Below are 27,998 nucleotides of genomic sequence, written 5' to 3'. Positions count from 1 at the left end.
CACTGGTGTCCTTGACTCAGATTCTATGGTAGAAATCATTGTAGTTATTACTGTACCAGTTATATGGATCTTTAAAAAAGGAGAAGTGATTGCCCAGATAGTAATAGTGCCTTATGTCAAATTTGGGACTTCAGATAAGACTAGAATTTGAAGTTTTGGAAGCAGAGATCCAGGTGCTCAAAACCCAATCGTGGCTCTGGTTACTAAATTTAAAGATGAACACCCAATGATCAAACTTCACTTGGAAGGGCAATCCTTTGACGGAATGATAGATATGGGTGCTCAGGTTACCATAATTTCTGATAAAGAATGGCCAGAAAATTGGCCTCTTCAGGAAATCCTGTATTCCCTAGAAGAAATAGGAGGCCTGAGCTCCTGTCTGTTGAGTACAAGGACTATGAAAATCAAAAAGCAATAATCAGACCTCATGTGGGCCCATTTTCACCATCCCTGTGGGGCCGTGACCTACACAAACAGTGGAAAGCAGAATTCCACATCCCATTAGCTCCAGAAGAGCCCAAACCTTCTTTTAATTTAAAACCCAAAATGTTTAGTAGGGGCCACTGCGGGGTCCTGCAAGCCCCCCGGAGGGGCCCGGCCAGCAGGAATCAGTCGAGAGGCTTACGGACGACCGCACCTTTATTTAGCAGGGCTAGAAGCACACCACACCTGTAAAAAATCTGAGAGAGGTTAGTAATAATGACCTTAGACGATCAGACCGTTCAAAGGTGACTTTATTAGGGTCCTGCATCTCTTATATAGAGAAGGAGAAGGGGGCAGGCAAAAGGTGGTGTCAATCATACTTTTTGGCGCGAAAGCCATGAAACAAAGGCAGTAAATCATTTTCCAGAAGGGAGGGAGAAGCAGTGACAATCTTGCAAGCACTCCTAAATCAGCAGCTTTCAAGGAATTGCCCTATGACCCTAAAGTAGGGTTTGCAGACCACTTTCCGGGACTCTCAGCAGGTTTTATGGTGGGGTAAGCTCTGTCGCATAGGGCGATGAGGTTTAGCTATTAACTCAGGAATGTAAGTTATAGGGAGACTTGGCTCCATGGTATCAGGCAGTGTCTTCCTCCCCTAGGCTGAGAAGTTACTTATTACTTGAAGGTTGCCTTTTTCCTGTTGGTATATGGGCTTATAGCAAACAGCACTTAGCACTGTAAAAATGGCAGGGAGTTTTGCAAAAGTAACCACTGAGTCAGTCACGATAGTCAACAGGCCACTACCATAAAAACACCAGCACCAATAAAAATAAAATGGAAATCTGACAAACCAATTTGGACAGGTCAGTGGCCCCTTAAAACCGATAAATTAAAGGTGCTGACAGAATTAGTGAAGGAACAGCTAAGTTTAGGACATATTGAACCATCTTTTTCTCAATGGAATTCACCTATATTCAGTATAAAAAAGGAATCCAGTAAATGGAGACTTTTGATGGATCTTAGAGGTGTAAATTTATCCATGATACCTATGGGCAAATTGCAGACTGGTTTACCATCACCTGTAGTTATTCCAAAGGAATGGCCACTAATTATAATTGATCTGAAAGACTGCTTCTACCATATTCCTATCCACCCAGATAATAAAAACCATTTTGCATTCTCAGTTTCTTCTCTCAATAATACCCATCCCTGCAGACATTTCCAATGGACTGTTCTCCCCCAAGGCATGCTGAATTTCCCAACAATGTGTCAGTTTTTTGTAGATAAGGTTTTGAGCCCTGCTCGTGAAAAATTTTCTCAAGCCATGATATTTCATTATACAGATGATATGTTGATCACAATGAACAATGAAACAGATTTACAGGACTTATACTCTTATGTTATTGACTGTTTACAAACATCAGGACTGAAAATAGCTTTAGAAAAAAATACAGATAATGCCACTGTATCAATATTTGGATTTTATTTTGGACCGGAAGTCAATACGTTCACAAAAAATTTCTATCAAAAAAGAAAACCTCAGAACGCTTAATGATTTTTAGAGATTTTAGGTGACATAAATTGGCTCCACCCTGCACTAGGAATCCCGAATGCAGAGTTATCTAATCTGTTTAAAATGTTGGAGGGTGGCCCTGCTTTAGATAGCCCGAGAAACTTAACAACAGCTGCCAAAAATGAATTGGACATCTTCTTGAGCAGATTACAAAAATCATTTCTCTTAAGATTCATTACAGGAGAAAAGGTATTTCTGTTAATCTTCCCTACTATAGAAACCCCCACAGGGGCCTTAATGCAACAGTCAGGACCTTTGTAATGGGTGTATTTACATAACATACAGCCTGCTCAGTTGTCCCCTACTTGCAACTGATTTCAGAGATTATTATCAAGGCAAGACTCAGATCTATATCTTTACTAGGTTTTGACCCAGATATAATAGTTTTGCCAATACCAAAAAAGGAAATTGAGCCAATATTGCCTCTTAATGAATCTCTACAAAGGGCCCTCTCAGATTTCACAGGAGAAATATCCTCCCATTATCCAGCAGAAAAAACTTGGGACTTTTTAAAGAAAACTCGGTTTGTTATTTCTTCAATTGTTCGTGATTCCCCTATTCCCAATGCCAAGGTTTTTTTACATCGATGGATCCCAAAATGGAAAAGGAGGAATAACCAGAGACAACATTAATATGACCATAGATACCAAACATAAATCTACACAGAAAGTTGAATTAGCAACGTTAATTTACCTATTAGAAAATGTATCTGAAGCCATGAATATAGTTTCTGATTCTTTGTATGTGGTAAATTTATGTCATGTGATAGCCACTGCTTCCCTTAATACTAATAACCCGATCATACAGAACTTACTTAAATGATTACAGCAGCTTCTTCAAAAACGAACTGAGCCCATCTTCATCACGCATATTAGAGCCCACTCAGGTCTTCCAGGACCAATGGCTAAAGGAAATAAAACTGCTGACTTGCTAGCAATGCCTATATTTAAATCACCTGTAGAGGAACATTCAGCCCACATACAAATGCTCGCCATTTACATGTGAATTACCAAATTCCATGGAGGCAAGCTAGAGAAATTGTAGAAAACTGCAACATATGTGCACCATTAACAAAAAAGACTCACATAGCAGGAGCAAACCCAAGAGGCTTACAGTCTAACGAACTTTGGCAAATGGATATAACTCAGACAGATTTATTTCCAAGAAAACCTTATCTTCATGTTGTGGTGGACACTTATTCCCGTTTTATGTGGGCAATTCCCATGTCTTCTCAAAAATATAAGGCTGTTTGTAGTTTTCTTTTACAATGTTTTTCTGTGATGGGTATTCCATATTCTATAAAAACTGATAATGGGCCAGCCTATGTTAGCAAAACTTTTGAATTTTTTGTAAAGAATGGCAGATCAGACATCTGAAAGGAATTCCTTACAATTGTAGGGGACAGGTCATTTTAGAAAGGACTCACAGAACCTTAAAAACTCAATTACAAAAAAAGAGAAAAAGAGGTTTACCACCAATGGATCTGCTATCTTTGACTCTTATAACACTAAATTACTTAAACTTACCCCAAGTGGAAAGTTACACTGCAGCAGAAAGACATTTTAAAGAAGATATTCAGAGACAAGAAACAACCCATAAACCTATTTGGATCAAGGAAGATGAAAAATGGATAGCTGGATATCTTCTCCTAAGAGGAAGGGGTTATGCCTATGTTTCTACAAATGACAACTCTCCCAAGAAATTTTGGGTTCCATTACGCCTTGTTAGAAATCGGGCTAACACAAATGATCAGGTTCAGACTATAAACTCCCCTTCAGAGCAAAAACAGAATACTCCAGACATTAAGAGCAGTAATATTGCTGAGGTCTCTGGGGCAGGGAACAAGGATTTAACTGTCACACACCATACATTGAGTGAGACTGATGGTAGTGATAAACCCTTACACTCCGAGATGCAAAAGGAAAGACAGGAACCTGTCTTAACTGGGCTCCAAAATATAGGAAACTCTTTCTACATGAACACAATATTGCAAGCTTGTATAATATTTCAGACTTGACTCAGTATTTTCATCAAGATCATTATAAAAAGGATATTAACAAGAAAAATCCAATGGGGCATGAAGGTAAATTAGCCGAAGAATTTGGTCGGCTCTTCAAAACCATGGGAAATGGATTTTATAGATATATTAACCCTGAAAGCTTCAAAGTAACAATTGGTTTACTTAATGACCAGTTTGCTGGACACAATCAGCAGGATCCACACGAACTACTGATGTTTCTAATAGAGAGACTACATCAGGACTTGCTTACTGTAAATCTAATGACAGACAAAACTACACATCTTATGAAAAATGAAAATTATGAACAATTTAGTCCAGAACATCAAAAGGCTCAGAAATCTATTATTTATGATCTCTTTCAAGGACAATTCAAATCTATACTACAGTGTCTCATATACCACCAAAAGTCTGAGGTTTATGAGACATTTGTTCATTTGTCTCTGGCTGTTAAATCTACAGATAAATGTATATTACAGGAATGCCTCTCTGAATTTTTTAAAGAAGAAGAGTTAAGGGATAACAACAAAGTTCTGTGCAACAGCTGCAAAACTAGAAGGGATTTTTCAAAGAAAACATACTTATGGAAACTTCCACCAGTACTTATAATACACTTGAAACGTTTTGCTTTTGATGGAAAACAAATAAAAAAATTGCACACTTATGTAGATTTTCCTTTAGAAGACCTCAATTTAGTAGAATTCACTTCAGAGAATAAAAGCAAGATTAAGAAATACAACTTATCATCAGTGTCAAACCATTATGGTAAAGTTCACTATGGACACTGTACTTCATACTGTAAAATTGCTGCAAAACAACACTGGATCAATTTTGATGACAAGAAGATCAAAAAAGTCCCTAATACATTTGGTGAAATTCACAGCAGATTACATCCTGTTTTATACTTCTTAAAGATCTACAATGAACACCAGATAATCATTTCACTTCCTTATCGGTTGCTATTAATGCTCTAGGATTCTTTCCACAGGCATGATCAATGAATATGGATTGAAAATCATGGACCCCCAATGTGTTTCCTTGTATGATGGATTTATGTCTTAATTTCATTATTGCTCTAGGTCTCAGTTAATCATGAAATCTTACAACTTAATTTAGTCAAGGTTCACCTGAAAGAAAAATTTCTCATCATATTAATGTTGTTTTTCTTTCTAGGTATACTCATGTAATGACTTTCACTCTTTTTATTTTAAAATCATTGCTTTATTTCCATCAATTCAGGTTTCAAGATGCTGACATAATAATTTTTAGGTGGACTTTCTTCACAGTGCTTCTTGCCTATGGTTGATTATCATAGAGTTACTGTTATACAATAACTTTGTATATATACTGTTATACACTTATAGTAGAGTTTTCCATGTTTGTATTATGCATGAAATTCTCTTTCAGATCTGCTCTGCTCTGCCATAAAAAGATTTTTTTTGAATTTGAAATGATTTATCTAAACAGTTGCCGGCTATTAAATTTTAAGGCACTTTTAGTTGATTCAGCTGAATTCTCTCTCTCTTTTTTATCTCTCTTTTTGGATCCTTTCCTACAAATATTTTTTGGTATGAGTGAGTGTTATGGCCATATTTTTTGTGAAGTCTGTATGTGTATGTCTTGTTCAGTATCTGTCTGTTTTGCATATTTTGTATATAGTTCCCCTTTTCCTAACTTTATCTTCCCCAATTTAGTCTTCCTTATCCTTCCTTCCTAGTCCTTAACCTTTAATTCTCAGGATTTCCTTCACATGTGCAACTCATCTCCTTCACCCACAACTACAAGCCTCCTGATCTTGGCCTGAGGAAGAAATCCGTGACTGTTGGAGTTTTGTACCATGTTTGCTGCAAACTTGTTGGAAATGAAGCCACCTGGAATTTGTGTCACAATATATCCCCAGAGAAAAGATCCATGGATAAGACCCACAATCTCTGGATCCCAGTTAAACTGTGCTATCTAAATTTCTGGTTTTCCATCCACATACACAGTGCTATCGTTGACCATTTCTACAATGGCTACCCCAAGATTGCACCAATCCCAAAGGAAATGCAGAAGTCCAACCAACTCATGATGGCTTCAACCTGTTTTTCCAGACCCATCAAGTGTCTTTTGCTGGTCTTCTCAGAGTTCCAGACCCCTCATCTTTACAGATTAATATTGGACTCTGTAGAAATTTCACCTTTTGTATTTTTCTTATAATTGTAATCCTTTGAATTTATATTTGATACTACACTTTTTTGACTATTGTAATTAATGTTTTTCTATTTTAGTTTTTAATCTTAGGAATTGATGTTGTATTACATTAGGGTTTTGCTTTCTTGACTTTAGGTTAGTGGGTTAGATATTGTTGTCTATAATTTCCTAAATGATATTTTTGTCTGGTCTCAGGACTTTTTGCGTGGGTGCATCATAGGCAAAATACTACGTTTATAGGAGGTTCCATCCATTTTGGATGGGCCCTCAAGTTGTTTATTTACACAGGGAGGGTCTCTGCCTTAAACATTTTGTTTTGGTTTGTGACTTAAGCCCCCATCTATAAATAATCGACCTTATTGGTACATCAATTTCGGACATCATATGGACTTCAGCCTGGATTAAGAACTTGGATTAAATTCAGAAGCCTATTGATCATCATTGCAGTGGCCCCCCACTGTGCAGGGGGTATATGCTTCGTCCTCCAAAATAAGAGCCTAATTCAATGACCTCATAGATGGGCTTTCTGGTCTACCTGGACTTGAATGAAAATGGGTTCGGAGAGATAGCATGAAGATAAGGCATTTGCCTCACATGCAGAAGGTCATTGGTTTTAATGTAGGTATCTGCCAGGAGCGATTTCTGAGCGTGGAGCCAGGAGTAACTCCTGAGCACTGTCAGGTGTGACCTCAAAAACAACAACAACAACAACAATAACAAAGAAAAGGTGCTTCTTCTCGCCTGCTACACAACCTTTCTGGTGTCTCTTCGAGGGATCTATGTACCACTTAGATTTATCTTCTCAGGAGCTTGTAGTTGATTCCTTGATACATGTTTCTGGTTTTAGACACCCTGTGTTAATGTTAGAAGTTTTCTTTACATTTTCCTGTGATCACTTATGCAAACAGCCACTCTTTTATTATTGACTAGTTTTTCCTTTAATAATTGTAGACAATATTGTTTGTTTACTAAAAACAAACGGAGGAATTGTTGTGTATGTAAATATTTTATGGGATTATTATGTTACTGACCCTACCCTGATCGATGATTGTGCCCTACCCTAGGGTGTGACCTGGCATTCTGCCCCCACCCTAGGGTGGTACCTGATTCTGCTTCCACCATTGGGTGGTATCTGATCCCACCATTGGGTGGTACCTGATTCTGGGGGATAAAAACAAGGGTCTGTGGAAGACAAGAGGCTTTTTGCTGAAACTAAGGCTGAGACTTTGGACTTCAGTCTTGTCCACTGAATAAAGCTAATATTTCCACAAGCCTGTCTGTGAGCTGTTTAACCACCATTTCACCTCAGAACCGTTGGTTGGACGGGGTGGCAGACGTGTGCTCCGAGCTGGAGGGGAAAGACCTCATCCTCCATCCCTCCATCAGTCAACCTCTTCAGGGGCTGACTTGCAACAAATATAATATATAATATATTTACATAAAAATAAATTTATATTTATTTATTATATTATATATATTTAAATTTAAATTTACTAAATTTATATATTATTTATTATACATTTATATAAATATAAATTTATTTACATACTATTTTTCCACTATATTCCACCAGTGGGTTGGCCAGGACAACTACTTTTGGGAAACCTGCTATGAATCGTAAGGGTGCTTATTTATATGTAATTTCCCGTTTTGATCTTGCTGCTTTCAGTGTTCATTTCTATCTGTAGTTTTCATCGTTGTGCCTAGGATGTGCCTTTGGGTGCTTTCATTTGGGTCTCTTTTAACTGGCACTCTTCAGGTGTACAAGATGTGAGTGCATGTGTCTTTCATTTTTAGGAGCTTCTCAGCAATCATATCATTGACTGATGATTCTTCATCGAGGCTTTCTTCCTGGGTCTTTGGTATCTTAATGATTAGTATGTTATTTCTATTGAATTTATCCCAAAGTTCTATTGTAGTCTGGTTATTTATTTTTAAGATTTTTTCTATTTTCTTTTTATTTATTTTGAGGCTTTTCCCCATCTGTTATTGTTGTCTGATTTTTTTCTGCGCTTCATCTTCTGGTTTAATAGCTGTTACTCTTCTGATGAGACCTTCCAATGAATTTTTCAATTTGATTGCCAACCTTTTGATTTATGACATTTCTGTTTGCATTTCTCTCATTTCTGCTCTCTGGCAGTACATTCCTTTGTTTCTGAGCTCATTGAACATCCTAAGCATTTCACTATGAACTCCACTTAAAAAAGGGAATAAGGAATTACTACTGATTGTGTTTGCAGGATTCATCATTCACAAGGTCTGGTGGTTTTTTGCACTGCTTTACCATGGTTCTTTTGTAGTCTCAAGATGTTTCTTTCCTATGTCACTGTCAGTCTTCCCCACTGCCAACGAGATTTCAGAGGAGTTCATGTGGATGAGAGATTATCTTGTGGCCACCTATGTGGCAGCACACTTGGGAAGCCACACCCCTATATTCAATTGGGAGAAAGAAGTGGTGATGAAGTGGTAAAGTGTCAGATGTGAAACTCTATCAGCAGCAGTACTGTAAATCACAGTGCAAAATTGATATATATATTTATATCTATAACTATGTACATATATATGTATATATATATATATATATATATATATATATATATAGAGAGAGAGAGAGAGAGAGAGAGAGAGAGAGAGAGATTTGATTTCAAAGGCCCTCTTGGGTCAGATAGATAGTACAGCAGTAAAGTCCACCAGGAATAATTCTTGAGTGCAAATCTAGGAGTAACAATGGTGCATCAGAAGTAACTTATGGATGTAGCTCTCCAAAAAACAAAAACAAAAAGAGCCAGTTTTAGAAGAGACTGGTGTGAACAAAATGGGGGTAGAGATAATTGGTAGAGGTAGTGAATACTGATGAAAGAACTGATGTTGAAACATTGTATGCCTGAAACTCAATCATAAACATCTTTGGAGGCAGAGTGATAGCACAATAGGGCTTTTGCCTTGTAAGCTGCTGACCCCTGACATACTCAAGTTTGACTTCCAGCATCCCATATGGTCCCTCGAGTCTGCCAGGAGCGATTTCTAAGCACAGGAGTTACCCCTGACCACTGTCAGGTGTGGCCCCATAAAAGTAGATAAATAATAATAATAAAAGAATAAGTAACTGTAATATCACAGTGACTAAATAAAAAATTAAGTAAGTGATTGGATTGGACTCTTGTATAACTCTATATACTAAAATAGCCTAAAATGCTAAAACCAGTTGTTGTTTTTTTTGTTTTTTTTTTTTGTTTTTTTTGGTTGCTTGTATTTTGTGGGCTTATTTGGTCTGAATTTTTGGGTGGGGTGTTGAAGGGTACATCTGATGTTGCTTGGGACTTACTCCTGGCAGTTATCTCCTTTTGTTTGCCTATCAGGCCAGTGCCTTAACTGCTGTACTAATCCTCCAGCCCCAAATCATTGTTTTTGTTTTGTTTTGTGATCACACTCAGCAGTGCTTAGTACTTGCCCCTAGGTGTGTGCTCAGGGTCACTCCTGTAGTGCTCAAAGTAATATATGCAGACTAGGTATCAAAGTAGGGTCAGCTGAATGTAAGATAAGTCCCTTAAGTTTTCTCACTGGCCCCTAAATGATGGAAACATTAAATAAAACCCAACCCTATCACTGAAATGGTATGAAGAAAATATAGGATAAATCTTCATTACATCAAATCTGATAAAAGATTCTTAAATTTGAGAATAGATCCTTAGATTTGGCACTGAATAACAAAAGACAAAAATAGGTAAATCAGATTACATAATTTTTAAAAAAGGAACAGCATCAAAGTATATAATCAAGGATGTATCATGACAACATAGTGAAAGAAAATATTTACATTACATAACTATGTAATGGTATAAATTCCAAATATATCAATAACTCTATTAGCTCAAAAATAGAAAAAAAAAACCAACTTACACAGGTCAAATTACTTTAATGTCATTTTTCAATAAAGATATATAAATGGATTTAAACCCCACAAAAATAGGTTTAGAGTTAGATAAGTAGTTTGGTGGTAAAGTATTTGACTTGTGTGAGTGAAACTGGATTTAATCCCCAGAACTGCAAAAATTATGCCAAAATATCCCCAAACCTGAAACAATCTACATACATTTCTTCAATATCATTGTTATGTAAATCAAAAACACATAAAATGCCTCTTTTATATTTTTATTTGTTGGTTTTTGGATTAAATCCAGCGGCACTCAGGGGTTACTCCTGTTCGGCTCTGCACTCAGAAATTGCTCGTGGCAGGCTCGGGGGACCATATGGGTTTCTGGGAATCGAACTGAGGTCCGTCCTGTGTTGGCTGCATGCAAGGCAAATGCCCTACTGCTGTGCTATCTCTCCAGCCCAAAATACCTCTTAACATTAACTGGGCTATCATTAATATTTATGATATACATATGTAAAAAATAAAAACCTGCCTTATTGCTGGTGAGATTATAGATATTAGAGTCACTATGAAAAACACTGTTACTCTGAGCATTGAATATAAAATTACCACATGTACCATCAGTTTTACCCCAGTATCCCCTGAAAATGAAGATATAGCCATGATGAAAATTGTGCTCATGTTTATATAGCAGCATTATTCATGGCCCCAGCAATACAAATAACAAAAGTGTTTATAAATGAATGAATTGAAAAACATATTAAAAACTATATCAAATGGTGCATTCTAAACTAAGTATTTTAACCATGAAAACAAAGTAATAATACATATTAAAACTTACCTGAACCTCCAAAATTTATTATGCTTGGTGATTGAAAGTAGAAACAAAAGGTCACAAATCTACAACTGTTTTTATATTACATATACATAATGTACAAATCCATAAAGAATTAATATAAAATTCAAGTTCACATACATGAAGTGATTTAGAAATTGAACACTTTTAAATAAAAGAAATTGACCACTTTATGGAAATGGTACAATCTTGTAAATGAAAGCATTTAGAGCTAAAAGATTCACAAATTGTGAATTCAACAAAATGACCATTTTTAAATTAGAATTATCCTTGGATACTTTATGGGCTTAATGAAATCCCTATCATAATTTTCACTGTATTCCATTCAGAAATTGGCAACTTTAGGCTTGTTCTAGAAGCCTGTGTTCTCCCTTGAACACTAACTTTGCTTATTTATAGTTGTCTTTGCTTGCTTATCTCTACTAAGCAAAAGCCCACATTCTCTCTCGAACACACTATATTCTTATTTCCTCCTCTCACATTATCCTAAGTAAGTTTTATACAATAAAACCTATCTTACTTCACTTAAAAACATTTAGTCAACTTTATTCTAACATGCATGTGAAAATTTAGTGGACCCAGAATAAACAAGACAACAATCTTGAAAAAAATAACAAATTCATAATTTAAAATTTAAGTTTATGTAAAGCTAATAATCAAGATTAATAATACATTTTCAAAATATTATTTATTACATTTTAAGTCACCTTATTTTCACAAGACTTTACTCATGTGCATGAGGGGAAAATAATCTTTCAATAAATGTTATAGTAGTCATGCTTTCAAATACAACTTCCTTCTTCATATCAATTGCTTCAATTTTATATTTGTTTAGGTTTTTCTTTTATATTTTCAAAGATCTATTTTCCATAGATCTCTGTATATTTATGTACATTACTGATGTGTTTGAAATTCCTTCCCCTATCTTTACTGAAAATATTTTAGGTTTATCTGCAGCCTCCAGACATATAAGGTATAAGCCTGAGACCTCTTTTTCCTTCCTTTACACATTGTATGTATATGTCCATCTTCATATTATAACATATATTTTGTAATTTTTGTAATTGTTTTCATTTTAATTGAAGCTTATTTTCTCACTTCTCAGGTGAATTATTAGTTACTGAAGAACAGGACAATGTATTCTTCTTAGTTTTTAAACAGTTTAATTCCCATCCTCTTTTATGCTTAGAGTAGATTAATGCGCATAAAGCACAGTAAAAGCACTTCACAGCATTGTTTTTATAATTATTGAAAGATTCCCCATAAATACAGAACTATTCAATACACCATATACTGCATAAATATCCAAGAAAATGAACTTCCATTAACTTCTTACCTGCTCCATTTTGATCAGAAAATAATCAATAAAGTCCCGAGGATTATCAGTGTCCAAAGACACTTGATGTTCTTTAATTTTCTCCATAAAGTAACTTTTAAGATAAGCAGCATTTTGAAGTACTTTTTTATAACTTCCTGGACAATAATCAAGGAGAATAGGGAAAATATTGCCGATCTAGGATAGAAAACAATAGTTTATTAATTTAGTTATTATATAATAAACACTTCAAGAAATACATATAAACACCAAACCTGGTTAGAAACTACTTTTAAGTCCAATTAAAAGAGACTTTGTCTTGAAGGAAAAACATTTATTTTTAAATAACTACTATTCATATGTTGATGAATGATTTGATGGAGCAATGTTTAACCAGATGATCAATATTTTAATCATACACTATATTTATAATATTTATAGAACAAAAGAATCTATCACTTCTATCAAGTATATATTGATTCTTCAATGCACACATAAATATTGGAATTACTAATAGTCACATTTTGTCATTTTGAGACAACACCCAAGATATACTTGGAATATATTAATGGCTCTGTGCACAGGAATTACATTTATATATGTGTGTATATATATGTATATATATATATATATATTTTTTTTTTAAGCCTAATCCTACAATGCTCAGAGCTTACTTTGGACTCCTGACTTTGTGATAAGATCACTCTTAGCAAGGCTGGAGGGTCACATGTGCTCCTGTAAAGCAAACCCAAGTGTGCATTTGTGCAGGGCAAGCAGATAGTACCCCATTGTTCTTCTTCTTTTTTTTTTTTTTTAAAAGCCCTTTATAGTTGTATTTCAGGCATATAGTGACAGTTAATTAGGGCCACTCCTCCCACCAATGCTGACCTCTCTTTAACAATGTTCCCAACATGCATTCCATACCTTCACCCTGAGACCCTTGGTCTACTATGTAACAGGTTCATTTTATATTTAGATAGAGTTTGGGTCTCTTGATTCTATTGTTTTTGGCTCCGTCTTGGGTATTTATTTCTGACCTTTGTTTTTGCTAACTAATGCACCTGAGAACCCTTGGCTCCTGGGCTCCATCCACTTTTTTTCTTTTATCAGTTTGTAGAAAGACATAGAAATATGAAGTAAATCAAAGTGATTCATGTCCCAAATTTCTATGAAAATGGTGGGAGCCCCTATTTGGAAGATATAAATAAAATTTTTTAAAAAGGGAGGATGGGTATGCCAGGTTTTCTTTTTTTGTTTATTTTTTATGTTTTGTTTTGTTTTGTTGCTTAGATGTAGCAAACATTGAGAAAATTTGAACGGAAATACTTTTAGCCTAAAAAAACAGAGTGTCTCAACCTATGAAGCATACTCTCATAAGACCAACTATAGGCTCCCGGCATACTAATTGTCCAACCCCACAGTCTTCCTTCGTGGTCCCAGGAAAAGTTCTACTCAGTCACAGTTGTCATATTCAGGCTTCTGTATTTAAAGATCTTGGGGTTTGCACAGATCTTATGTATGTCAAAGCAAGGGTGTCACAGAGTGTCTTCTGATTTCATCTCACCTTTAGGTGGCAAGGCAGGGAAACCTGCCCTTAGAGCAAAATTTTTTTCATCACTAGGGTGTCATATAAACCTAACCTAAAATAACTGTGTCATGGCATTATTAGGGCCTCCACAGGTTAACGTTTTCGTCCTGGTGCTGGTACAGAAAATCATGCTGGCTCCAAGGATGAAATCCAAGGATTGGGGTTGGAATGTAGTTGTCCGATCAACTGAAGCCTAAGTTGAGTCCCCATGACAAATGTTCAGGGTGAAAGGCACACCTGCACTATAAAATATATAAATTTTATCCCTGTTAGATAAGAACATATTTTTATCAGTAAGATTTCCCCCATGTTAGTGTGTCTATGAAAAAAGGAAAAATGCCATATGATACTACTGGTGCATATAAGTATAAAAATAACAAGCTAACACACTTTTATAACCTAGTTCTAACCTGAACTCAGATTCCAAGCAAGACTTATCTACTAAAATTTCCTTCTAAGCAGATCCAAAACAAAGGTGAGGGAAGCTACCTCTACATATGAAAATAAACACTAAGAATTATAATTATTAAGGAAATGCATCTACAGAAATTATCTCTCCCTATTTAACCTTCTTTACCCTCAGTTCTTAACTCCTCAAGAACCGGAACCTATCCCGTACCTGAACAAGCTTCCAGCCAGCTCCCAAAGCAAAAGGACAGCCTACCACCCCATTTTGTTTCAACCTGAGAAGAAGTTGCAGCCACCTCTCCAGCTGACTCATTCTATGTGACCCATTTTCTATCACCTCTCCTCACTGTGGACTGCTGCTTTCTACCGGATTTGGCTTCGAGAGACCCTCAGCTCAAGAGCACTATCTGATCCTTGACTTCAGAGAACCATTTTTCAGACTCCACAAGGCCATGTCGCAGGATGCAACTGTGCTCCGAATTTTATTCTTCCCCTCCCAGACTATGACAAAATACTTAAAGTAAGATACCTATATTTCCTTTGTGTAGTTTTGTTTATAGTACCCCTTTGTTCTATCTCTCCAAAACCATAAACTAATATATGTTAAATGACACCAGAAGTTTAGAAAGCTTGGACAGTATAAAAAATATCCTGCTCTATCTAATAGCTTCACAGAATTTGTATTTTAGAAGTGCAAGTGTCCTTAAGATATCATGAAGCACATCTCAACAGAAGATATCATGTAAACATTCTATATATAAAGTAACTGTGTAACAGAGTAGTTAGATTTCTCTGAAATCAGTCCAATATCTTTGAGGCAGACACACCAGTTCAATTATCATAAAAGATATCCAATATCATAAAATCACAATATTCCTTGTTACCACTCCCCAATTAGAAGCCACTTGAAGCATAAATATTGCAACCATAGTATTGCCTGAAAGTATATTTATCTTTCTTCCGGAGTACAGATTTTTGGCATCTACTGTGATGAAGATGTTATTTATTATTGCTTGAAAGATAGTATTTGTGAGTAATGAAAACTATTTAATTTGAGTCTGAAAGAGTGCAATGGGCATTTTTGAGTACATTTTGGGGAAGTTCACATTCTTTGTTAATATTGAGTTTATCAGAGACTTCTATTTTTATCTGTTCACATTCTTTGAGTAATTTATTTATTCTCTGATAATTTGCTGTAAGGTTCTTTTCCAATCTCTTCTTTATGAGGAAATATAAGGAAAACATGACTCAATTGAATTTATTTCCAGTTTTTTGTTCAGAATGTATGCTGAGCCTTTACTGCCAATATTTAAGAAGCAAAGTCTTATTTCCCAGAGAAATAAGACATGTTCATGAGACAAAGCTCTACAGGGCTTTGTCATTCACACATTTACTTCTTGAATTAGTGCATCTAAAGGTTTGAAATCTTGGAGGAAAGAACATAAATAATTCTTAAGTAAAAGGGAACATTGGCCTTACCTGAACCCACGGAGAGCTCAAAATTTCATTATTTTTATTCATTCTTCTTAGCATGTCTAGAAAAACTTCATCTTTATAATCAAAGCGATTCTGGAAAATGATGGAGCAGATCACATTGCATGGAGCACATTCCAGAATAAAAGTGGGATCACAGGGTGAGGCTAAATAATCAGAGAATATTTTAATATACACTTAAAATATGCACATAAAAACTTGTCTTTAAAATCATGAGTAAGGAAAAAACTCAACCTTTAAAGTAAATTATTCTGTAAAATTTTTCTTATTTTAATTTATTTTATTTCATTTTTTAAAGTTTCTTTATTAGATGTTAGTATGCAAAAGTATATCACATACTTTTATCCATACAGTGTACACAAATTCATACAAGTTGTGAGAATATTTGAGCATGAACACGAGATCATCTGGGGACAAATCTAGGCATTGACACCTATAATCATCTGCTCTAAAAATTAAACCACATCCCTAACCTCCTCCTCTTTTTTTTTCTTTTTTTCTTTTTCGTCCTCTTCCTCTTCCTCCATTTCTTCTTCTTCTTCTTCTTTTCTTCTTCTTCCTTTTCTTTTTCTTTTTCTTCTTCTCCTTCCTCTTCTTTCTATTCTTTTCCTTTCTTCTCTTCCTCTTCTCACTCTTTCTCTAACTCCTCTTATTCTCTTCCTGGGTCTCTGGCACTCTAATGATTTCTATGTTGTTAATATTGAGTTTATCAAAGACTTCGATTTTCATCTGTTCACATTCTTTGTGTATAGTTTATTCATTGTCTGACCACTTGCTTTAATGTTCTTTTCCAATCTCTTCTGCTGTATGGAGTTGTTCTGCATCTCATTTTCTGGCTCACTGATTCTGTCCTCAGCTGCTGTTACTCTGTTGGAGAAGATTTCCATTGAGGTTTTCATTTCATTTACAGAGTTTTTCAGACCTGTTATTTCAGTTTGAAGTTTTTTGATTTATATATTAATATCCTCTTTATATTTATTTGTGTTCCATTCAACTTGATATGCCTTCTTTGTGCTCTATGAACATCCTCCATATTTCTTCTCTAAACAGCTATCTGAAAGAATACCTAGCTGGTTGGTACTTTTCAGGTCATCAGAGTTGCCATCTTCATTCTCTATACACAGGGTTGTCCTGCATTGTTTCCCCATTGCCACACTGGTAGTGTGGTTTTTACTATGTGTGGGTGTTGAGCCCTGAGGAGATTATAGTCGCTGTTGTCTTCTTAGCTACCTCACACAGAAAAGCAGGCAGAGAGCAAGGCAGCAACCCTGTATAATGGCTCTCTTGTGCCCAAACACAAGGCGGGAATCAGCCCCCATTATTATTGGGCAGGACATATTACCGAGTGTTGGGCCCTGAAGAGATTATGTTCACTGTCGCCTTCTTGGCTCCCTCATGCAGAAAAGCCAGCAACAACTTTTTAACTCTGGGTCTCAGTCTGTCTTCTTTTCCTCTCTGGGATAATGGCATTCATGAGTAGATCTCATAAAGGAAACAAACCATTAAACGTTCTTTGGAGTTCTATTTCTCTAGCAGCATGGAGACAGGACCTAGTACTGCCCTATGTCAGAGCCATTTCCAGATTCTGCACTTCTAGCTCCAGGTTAGTTTAGCACAACGATAGAGCAAAGTTTAGTAGAAAGAAAACAAAGCCAAAGTCCACTTAGACAAGTCAGGTAAGAAGTTACTGATAATGATAAAAAAATAGTTCAATAAAACATTTTATAACTGTGTATATATTATAGAATTATTAAGCAGTGATATTTATTCAATATATAATCATATACAAATCATTGATAATAAAAATCTTAGGTAAATGGTCCCTCCCCCAACTACCTCTACTCGATTTCCAGCCAACTCCTCTCTCTCCTGTTAAGGTGATCTGGGTTTGACCTCTCATAAGTCCTCTTCACTCCAACCTCTCTGAACCTACCTCTGTGGGGGTGCAGGGAACCTAACAGCAGGTTTTAAAGCCGGACTACATGTAAACAGCCCCCTCCCAACTATCCCACTGCCTTTCCAGCCTCTTCCAGCCAGAAGGCCATACTCCACCTCTTCCTCCTCATGAAAGGTCAGTGGAAACTGCACCTACACACTCTGGCCAAAGTCCTGCTGCACCACAAACCTCAGTGACTCTTCAGTCTATACCAGACAGTTTTAGGCAGATCAAGCACAACTTCTTTCTCCCTTAGAAAATATACAGCCCTAAACCAAAACAACCAAAAAAACTAGTTTTTAACATTTCAAACATACTTGGGTAACCTTGCTACCTAGAATAAATAAACCCTAAAATAGATATACTTCCAACCACCTATTACACAATTAAACAGACCACTTTTTAAAAACACCCTGAAACTCCAGCACCCCAACCCACACTATGCAAATAACAATAGGAAAATTAAGAAAGACACCAGCAGCTAGGGATATGGAGAGAAATTCTAGGAAATTTCCAAGTCCTCCCAAGCTTATGAGCCCTATAGATGAGAACCTAAAATCAGCATTTTAATGTCTTAGCAATGGAATTCAAAGAATTACTAGCCAAAGAAATTAAGAAATCCATAGATGAACAATTCATTCAACTCTAAAAAGAACTCTATTCAGAAGATGAGAGTCCATATAAATGGAACTAAGGGAATTAAAAAACATGCAAGCCAGAGTAGCAGAATTTCATACATAGAGAATCACATGGATGAACTTGAAGACAAAATGCCACAGAAACAAAAATGAAGTGAAGTCAATAAATAAATGAGAGACAAAACATTGGAAGAAAATATAAGGTACTTAATGAACAAAAACAAAAGAAATAATCTACAGCTTATAGGAATATCAGAAGGAGATGAAAAGGGGAAAGGGAAAGAACAAAAAGTGAAGAAAATAATAGCAGAGAATTTTCCACTCTCTGGAAAGAGGCTGCTGTACAAATTCAAGAGGCAAAAAAGAGTTCCAAATAAAATATGCCCTAATAGATCAACACCAAGACATATAGTAGTCCAAATTGAAAAATAACAAAGAGAGATATGAATTCTTCAAAGCTATAAGAAATGATTAAAAAAACCTCAAGTATAAAAGAAGAAAAGTAGAACCAAATATTCTATTCAAAAATCAGATATTCCATTTGAAACAATTCAGTCAAGAAGACAGTGGAATGACATATTTAAACTACTGAAAGAAACTTCCAACCTAGAGTCCACTACCCTGCAAACTCATATTTACATGGGAGGGAGGATTAAAAACATTCTCAGACAAAAAGAATTCACAATATTGGCACTAACTAAATGGATTCTAAATGAACTATTCAAAGATCAATTACACAAATTTAACACCCAATTGTAATAACAACAGCCCTAGACAATATAACAGCACAACAAGCAACTCTGTCAATAATCTCTTTAAATTTTAGTGGACTAAACTCTCCCCTTAAAAGGCACAGAGTAGAGCTGGATCAGGAAACAAAGATCAGATATCTGCTGCCTATAGGAAACACAACTAAAATATCAGGATAGACACAGGCTTAGAATAAAAGAATGACAATCAATTATTCAAGCCACTGAGGAAAAAAGCTGGGACAGCCATTCTTATATCAGACTAAATTGAATTCAACTTCATGAAAGTACTCAGGGACAAAGATGGACACTACTTATTGGTCAGGGGAACATTAGACCAAGAAGTACTAACTCTGAATAACATTTATGCACCAAATTCAGAGCAAGCAAAATATGTAAGGCTTTTGCTCACAAATCTAGAAAAACATATGAACAAAAATGTGATAGTAGTGGGAGATTTCAACACGCCATTTTTGCCACTAGACAGATCACTAGGCAGAACACTAACAAAGACATGAGTCCTAAATAAGAAACTAGAAGAACTAGGATTAATGGATTTAAACAGGGCCCTCCATCCTCAGAAAGCATAATACTCATTCTTCTCAAGTCCACATGGAACATTATCTAGAATAAACCACACCTTAGGAAACAAATCTAACTTACTTAAAGTCACAAATATAAGACTTTATATAAGCACCTCATCAGACCACAATACTACAGAGATCAAGATTGACTATAAAAAGAAGATGTGGAGAAAATCTTACACCTGGAGGCTAAACAACATGCTACTCAATAACAGCTAGATTAAAGAGGAAATCAAGGAAGAAATAAAAAGATTCCTTGAGACAAATGACAATGAAAAAATTGCCAAAATCTTATGAGACACAATGTTTGGGGGAACACAAAGCAAGACAGGACTATGTTAGGAAAAAGGAAAATGATAATATCAACAGCTTAAAGGGGCACCTTAAGTATCTGGAAAACCAACAGCAAATAAACTCCAAGACAGGTAAAAGAAAAAAATATTAAAATCCAGAGCAGAAATAAACAACATAGAAACAAAGAAAACAATACAAAAAATTGAGTTTCAGACCAACGGATCTAAATAGAATATCCAGTGACATACCCCCAAATATATGGTCAACTAATATTTGACAAAGGAGCCAAAGACTTGAAATGGAACAAATATAGGCTCTTCAACAATTGGTGTTCAAACACATGAATAACCACCTGTAATAAATTAAAGATTGATTTATACCTTTTTTTTCTTTTTTATCTTTTTTTATCTTTTTTTATTTAAACATCTTGATTACAAATATCAGTGGTCCTCAAACTATGGCCCATGGGCCACATATTGTATTTGTATTTGTTTTGTTTCTTCATTGCAAAATAAGATATATGCAGTGTGCATAAGAATTCATTCATAAGTTTTGTTTTTACTATAGTCAGACCCTCCAATGGTCTGAGGGACAGTGAACTGGCCCCTGTTTAAAAAGTTTGAGGACCACTGACAAAAATGATTGTGATTAGGTTTCGGTCATGTAAAGAACACCCCCCCCCCTTCACCAGTGCAACATTCCCATCACCAATGTCTCAAATCTCCCTCCATCCCACCTCACCCCCACCTGTACTCTAGACAGGCTTTCCAGTTCCCTCATTCATTCATATGATTATGGTAGTTCTCAGTGTAGTTATTTCTATAACTGCACTCACCACTCTTTGTGGTGAGCTTCATGAAGTGAGCTGGAAGTTCCAGCCCTCCTCTCATTGTCTCTAAGGATTGTTGCAAAGATGACTTTTATTTTTCTTAAAACCCATAGATGAGTGAGACTATTCTGCGTCTCTCTCTCTCTCTCTCTCTCTCTCTCCCTCTGACTTATTTCACTCAGCATAATAGACTCCATGTACATCCATGTATAGGAAAATTTCATGACTTCATCTTTCCTGATGGCTGCATAATATTCCATTGTGTTTGTGGAGAGAAAGGAACTCTTATCCACTGCTGGTGGGAATGCTGTCTAGTCCAACCTCTATGAAAAGCGATATGGAGATTCCTCCAAAAACTAGAAATTGAGCTCTTATACAATCCAGCTATACCACTCCTAGGAATATCCCCTAGGAACACAAGAATACAGTACAAAAACCCCTTCCTCACACCTATGTTTATTGTAGCACTATTCACAATAGCCAGGCTCTGGAAACAATCAAGATGCCCTTCACCAGACGAATGGCTATACCTCACATCTTACACAAAAATCAACTCAAAATGGATAAAAGACCTTGAAATCAGACCCAAAGCTATAAAATTAATTGAAAAAAACATAGACAGAACACTCCAAGAATTAAACTTCAAAAATTTCTTTGGTGATAAGATTTCAATGGCAAAAGCTATAGTATCTAACCTAAATAAATGGGACTACGTCAAACTAAAAGGTTTCTGTATGGCAAGAGAAGCATGGTTTCATACTAAAAGAGAGCTAAAAGAGGGAAATATTTTACACTCAACATCAGATTAAGGTTTGATATCTAGGATATACAAAAAAAACTCACACAAGTTAACTCTACAAAACCTTAAACAATCAAAAAATAGGGAGAAGAAAAAAACAGATATTTCTTTGAAGAAGACCAACAGACACATGAGAACATGTTCATCACCACTTATCATTAGGGAAATCAAAATCAAGACAACAATGAGGTGCCATCTTATACAAGATGATGGCACATATTAAAGATAATGGAAAAAATCTATTAGCAAGATGTGGTAAGAAAGGAACTCTCATCCACTGCTGGTGGGAATGCTGCCTTGTTTATGGAAAACAGAGTAAAGGGTTATCAGTAAACTCAAATTTGAGCTACCTTATAAACCAGCAGTTCCTCTCTTGGGTATCTGTCGCAGGCCAACTAAGTTGGGCCACATAAAGAAGGGCTCCAGGGTTATTCGATATGAGGATCAGAGCGAGGAGTCAGTGAAGAGTGGGTACTCAGAGGCCAGTCACACTCAAGAGTAGTTGGAACTGAGTCCAATTTTTAGGAGTTCTACTTCATATTTAAGCAAAAAAAATTATCAATAGTATAAAGTTGGGTAGGTCCAGCATGACATGTTTTTTTAGCCATAGAATTAAACATTATGCATCAGCACAATCCTTGAACAACCATTAAACTTTAGATGTATTTTGTAAATTCTTTGTCATCAGTTTCATTTACCATAAACAGAAATCAGAAAAATAATTTGTCTTTCCTTTAGGATATAATTCTTTCTAGTCAAGTATTAATTAACAAAACACAAGACCATTGTCTTTTACTGCTATACCAGGGAACTATTGTAAAAAGAGGGCAGATGTAACTAAAAGACGAAAACATCTTAGTAGCCTATACATTACTAAATAAGTGACTAAAATATTATTGTTTATTCTACCAGTTAGAAAAAATATTACTGTTGATTCTTCCAGCAGTTTAGGGTAAGTAGGGTGTGTTACAGAAATTCTTCTTCTTTTTTTTTTAAATCACCATTTTTTTTTATTTAAACACCTTGATTACATACATGATTGTGTTTGGGTTTCAGTCATGTAAAGAACACCACCCATCACCAGTGCAACATTCCCATCACCAATGTCCCAAGTCGGGCAAACACACACAGTTTTTCATGTACTTGGTATTGTTAGCTCTCATTGAGCTTATTAATGTTGCTATCCTGCCAAGCAATAAACTAGAGCATAAATGGCCTTTCTGAGCAGTGTCTGTCAGAACCACACACCCCTTTTCTCAGGAGGGATGCTAGGACTACACCACAGCAATCCTGCTGGTATCCAGGGTCATGCCTGTAGGCAAGGGGCAATAGCAGGTATCTATCCCTAGGATAGAAAGACATTCATCCAAAAGTATGTATGCACACCAATATTCATTGCAGCACTCAATACAATAGCTAAGACTTGGAATCAACCTAGATCTCCAACAACAGATGAGTGAATCATGAAGATGTGGTACATATGCACAATGGAATACTACATAGCAGTAATAAATGATACAATCATGCGATTTGCAACAACATGAATGGAACTAGAATATATTATGTTAAATTAGAGAAAAAGGATAAATATAGAATGACATCACTTACACGTGGTATTTAGAATTACTCCACTAAGAAATACAGTGGTCTAACTAACTGATAGGTACTCTGAGCACCGTAGTTGCCAGGTTATAGCAAGAAGGAAACAAATCAACTGAAAGGAGAAACACATAGTCTTTACTATTTTTATACTACAAAGAAACCCTGCAACCATGGAATCAGCTGTTTAGATTGAACAGGTGTCCAATAAACTTCTCACTATGAAGACCCATAATAATGTTCTAATGTTTTTATCCACAGAATATGTTTGGAAGCCAGAGACTCCCACTGCAGTGCTCAGTTTCAGTGTGTTTTAGTGCCTTAATTTTTTATGTATAAAATAACTATTCAACTACTTTGTCCACAGTGGTTCTTGGAGATATAGACTGGATACCCTAATTTCAACAATTCAATGCTCTATCATATTAGACTCCAAGTACAGTGGTCATTATGAAAATGTCTTGACAAAAACTCCAATTTATCCATTTCCCTTTTGATTAAGTAATCAAAATACATAGAGATCACTGAAATAGCAATTGTACACCATATACTTTTCTTACAGACCCCGTTCATTAAATATATTTTTTGCAAATTACTATTATCTTTTTTCTTTTTTTCTTTATTATTTCCCAATTCAAGCTACATTACTATTATATCATAATGCTCACGCTGTCTTATTGCTTTCAGGAAAGGAACATTGATGCACAGGACATGGTGAATGATATTACATGGGGTAGACCCCTATTATAGTGCTCACTACCATATTGCTTAGTATTCTAGATGAGAAAAATTACGTTCATCTTAAAATGCTCCGTGCACAATCTAACGCCAAGAGCCTCAGTTAGCAAAGTTTACTTCCACCATTGATGAAGTGCCTAGAAATTAGAAAATTTTCTCCCTTCAATGTGCCAGCCTTTTTAAGTGCTCTGACCCATGCTATAAGGGTCAGACCTCCAACTACAACTTACAAATAGATCTCCAATGACTGTCTATAAGTGGGGGTGAGTATAAATGTGGCGGACTCCTGTATGTCTAATTTAAATTGTACATAATTCCTGCCTATATTTTATATACCCCCTGTTATATATTATCCTTCCTCCCACCTTACAAAACTTCTTAATCCTCTAATCCCCTCAATCTTGATCCGTTAATTCTCCCTATTTAACCCTCCTTACCCTCAGTTCTTAACTCCTCATGAACGGGGACCTTGCCCCTGTTCCAGTAAGCTGTCACCCGCTTCCAAAGCAAAAGGATACCCTCTCAGCTGCCATCTCTCCTTCCAACAAGAAGCTGCAGCCACCGCTTCTTCTGACTTACTCTATGTGGCCCTTTTTCTCCCAACCTCCCATCCATGTCAACTGCTGCTTTTTATCAGATTCAGCGCCAGAGGGACCCCCAGTTTGAGGACACTACCTGATCCCTGACTGCTGCACATCATTTTTCAGACTCCAGAAGACAACAGTGTGAGATAAAACTGTGCCCTGGATCTTATTTCTTCCTCAGACCATCTCAAAAGACTTCATGGAGATATCTATATTTTCTTTGTATGTTTACTTCCTTAACCTCAATGTTTATTTCCATATGTAGAGGAAGTTCCCCGATCCACCATCCTTTTTTTTTTTTTTTAGACTTGTTTTGGTTCTGCTTAGTAGAAAATTCTAGTAGAAAAGTCTTGCTTGGCATAAGAACTCAGGTACAAAACAGGTCACAGAGATTGTACAGCTTGTTATTTTTATCCCTATATGCACCAATTATATAATATGGCTTTCCCGCAAAGGCACACTGAAGTGCGGAAAATCTTATGTATAGAAAGTCCTTCATAAAGGAAGACATTGAGGTTGGACAACCAACATGCCTAGAACCTGCCTGTAATGGGTCTTTTGACAATATGCTTCATGTGTGAGACACCCTGTATCTCTTAAGCCAATGGAATTTCTTTCTAATTTCCCCAACATTTGCTGTGCCTATGCAAAAAAAAAAAAAAAAAAAAAAAAAAAGCTTTATCTGCTCCTCTCCACACACCCATTTTTTCTTTTAAAAATTTTTTTCTTTCTTCTTTTAATTTTACTTATATTCTAGTTAGAAGGTCCCGTATTTTACATAGAGCCATAGAAATTGAATAATTTTGTTTTGTCTCATTTTCTGTCTTTCTACAAATTGAGAACAAAAATTAAAAAGTGGATGGGGCCCAGGGGCCAAGCAGTCTCTGGAGCATAGAATGGAAGAGGGGGGAGTCAGATCTAAATGCCCAAACCACAGCCAACAACAATAGAGACCCAAACTATAACAAGCTAAACACAAAATGGACCTGTAACACTGAGAGTCCTGGAGACTAGGGGCTGAGATATTGGATTCATACAGGGAGCTAAGGTGGAGGGAGGTCAACAGTAGTGATGGGAATGGCACTAATTCACTGTCATTATGTAACTGAAATACAAATATGAAAGATTTATAATTTACATTGGTCTCAATAAAAATTAAAAAATAAAAAAGAATATTAGGGCCAAAGAGATAGTACAGCTTAGGGCATTTGCCTTTCAAGCGGCCAACCTATGACCAACAGGGGTTCAAATCCTGGCATTTCATACGGTCCCTTGAGCCTGCCAGGAGCAATTTCTCAATTTCTCAGTAGAGAACCAGGAATAACCCCTGAGCACCAACTGGTGTGGTCCAAAAACCAAAGAGAAATAAAAAGAATATTAATGCTGGTATTTTTTAAATAGTGCTGTCTTTGCAGAGAAACCACGAAAGATGAGAATTTTGCATTATATTTCAACTTGATTGAAACCAAAGATGGCATCTTTATTGGCCTGAATAGTATGCCTGGGCTCTGAATTAACTCTCAGACATGTCTGTGAGACTGACCATAAAAATATAGTACTATTAGGACAAAATTTGACTCTTGTATCTTGAAATCAGTTAGACCTTGTGTACTTTACAAAGTATTCCCTTGTAAATTGTTTTAAAATAGGAGTAACTTATTATCTAATAATCTTGTGTTAAATAACTCAAAAGTATTCTCTGTGAGTTTTGGTCTACAATTAGTTCAGTAAAGAATTATATGAATACCATTTCATATTTCATATCCACATTTCTGTATGCAGAACAATGGGTCTTTATACCGTAAAATATAGGTGCACCAGAGCACAAGTCTCCATTGACTTCGCTTCAGATTATCCCCCTTGAGGCCAAAGTAATATTACAGTAGGATATGTGCTTGCCTTGCAAGCAGTAGCCTGGAAACACACCAGCAGTGATCCCTGAAAACAGTCTCCAGAGGAAGCCCTCAGCACTTCCAGGTGTGGCCCACAAACAATCAGATTCCCTTATGCCACATGAGGACAGACAGCTAATATCCTTAAAAAGCGTTTAGCTGTGCCTGAAAAGTTTCCAAGGCAGATGTAACATAGATAACACTCTTAAAGTCAAGGTTACAGAGCACTGAATCAACCTACCATTAGTTTTTCTCAACTCCTCCACAAGGCACTGGGCTTCTTCTTGAACTCTGTCCTCAATGCTCTTCTTCCCCATCCCCAAATTTCGTAGAGTCATAAGAGAGAAGCGCCTTAGTTCCTTCCATTCCTTTCCAGAGCTGAACACTATTCCAACTATGAGAGGTAAGAAAAATAGAAAAACTGTAGCTGAAGAGGTAATGAGGCTAATGGACCAAAATTTCAGGAGAACACAAATTCCTGTCTTTCATCTTTTCCCACCCCCATTATCAATACTACTCAACTATACACCCACACCTACCATGTCCTTCGTTAATTTTTTCAATTACTGGGGTTTCACCTCTTCCAGAAAACTCTTCTCCCAGATCTATCAGTGCTTCCTTTACTGCTTCATATCCATACAGAACCACAAAGGGATTCATACCAAAATACACAGTAAACACAGGGCCATAGACTTCTGAGAGCTGAGAAAGATGACAAATGGAAACTCACTATTGGATTATACCTTGTGCTTTTTTCAACTGATATTATTATGTTGTTTTCATATTTTTAATCTACTCAATTAAATAGCACTAAAATTTTAGGATAGCATATGTATATAAATTCTAATTGATTCTGTACAACAAACTTCATGCTTTAATTAAATATTTATTATAAATACAATATTGCAATATAAAGTTTTAAAATAACAAGAAATAGTTGAAGAAACCATTTTAGTGAGTATTCTTTAAGTGTCTACCATGAGTAGTATATTTTACCTTTCAAATTTTGTCTAATGAAGTTATACTTCAAGTCATTGGAGGAGTGTAAAATATACTTACTTTGCTCAGGGATTTGTGAATATTCTTGACATCTATCTTTAAGATATTTCCAATAATCGGGAGAGGAATAGGGCCAGGGGGAAGCTTTCCTTTCCTGGTATTCTGTTTCCAGAGGGAAAAGAGAAGGCAGCAGGAGAGACAGAACACCAGCAACAGAATTGAATCCATTGAATCTTTCTCTTCTTACTGGTAGAACTGTGAACCTGAAATCTAAAGGTTTTTAAATAAAGTTTCCTGCAAAATCAGTTTGTGCCTTTCTGAGTAGGCAGTCGGTTACAATGTTTTTTTTTAGTGGACTTTGATCATATGCTAAAAATAAAATGATTGTTAGCCTTTAGCTAAAGTTCATTCTGCTTTAACCCAATAATTATCTAAAATTCTTACCATAACTTAATACACTTTAGGATCATTGTTCTTGAAAAAAATTAAAGCCTAGAACACTGTTTTATTGTTGTTGCTTTTTTTTTTCTTTGTCCACACCCAGAGACAGTCACGGGTTACTCCTGGCTCTGTGCCCAGGAACTACTACTGACAGAACCATATATGGGCAGGA

General features: G+C 36.0%; 1 protein-coding gene across 1 annotated transcript in view; it reads right to left on the bottom strand.

The window, feature by feature from the left end:
* The window catches only part of LOC125994861 (cytochrome P450 2C25-like), a 49,221-nt gene extending 21,430 nt beyond the window's left edge, over positions 1–27,791 (bottom strand). Inside the window, exons 1-6 of the mRNA XM_049764388.1 lie at positions 27,446–27,791; positions 26,926–27,088; positions 26,628–26,780; positions 15,730–15,890; positions 12,276–12,452; positions 7,310–7,318 (exon numbers count right to left, since the gene is read on the bottom strand). Coding sequence (XP_049620345.1) covers positions 7,310–7,318; positions 12,276–12,452; positions 15,730–15,890; positions 26,628–26,780; positions 26,926–27,088; positions 27,446–27,613 — 831 coding nt within the window. The 5' untranslated portion in view covers positions 27,614–27,791. The remainder of the gene's footprint in view (positions 1–7,309; positions 7,319–12,275; positions 12,453–15,729; positions 15,891–26,627; positions 26,781–26,925; positions 27,089–27,445) is intronic.
* Between the last annotated feature and the right edge of the window lie 207 nt (positions 27,792–27,998).

This window comes from Suncus etruscus, chromosome 17, assembly GCF_024139225.1.
Source record: "Suncus etruscus isolate mSunEtr1 chromosome 17, mSunEtr1.pri.cur, whole genome shotgun sequence".
Lineage (NCBI taxonomy): Eukaryota > Metazoa > Chordata > Mammalia > Eulipotyphla > Soricidae > Suncus > Suncus etruscus.
This window is presented reverse-complemented; position numbering and strand designations above follow the sequence as displayed.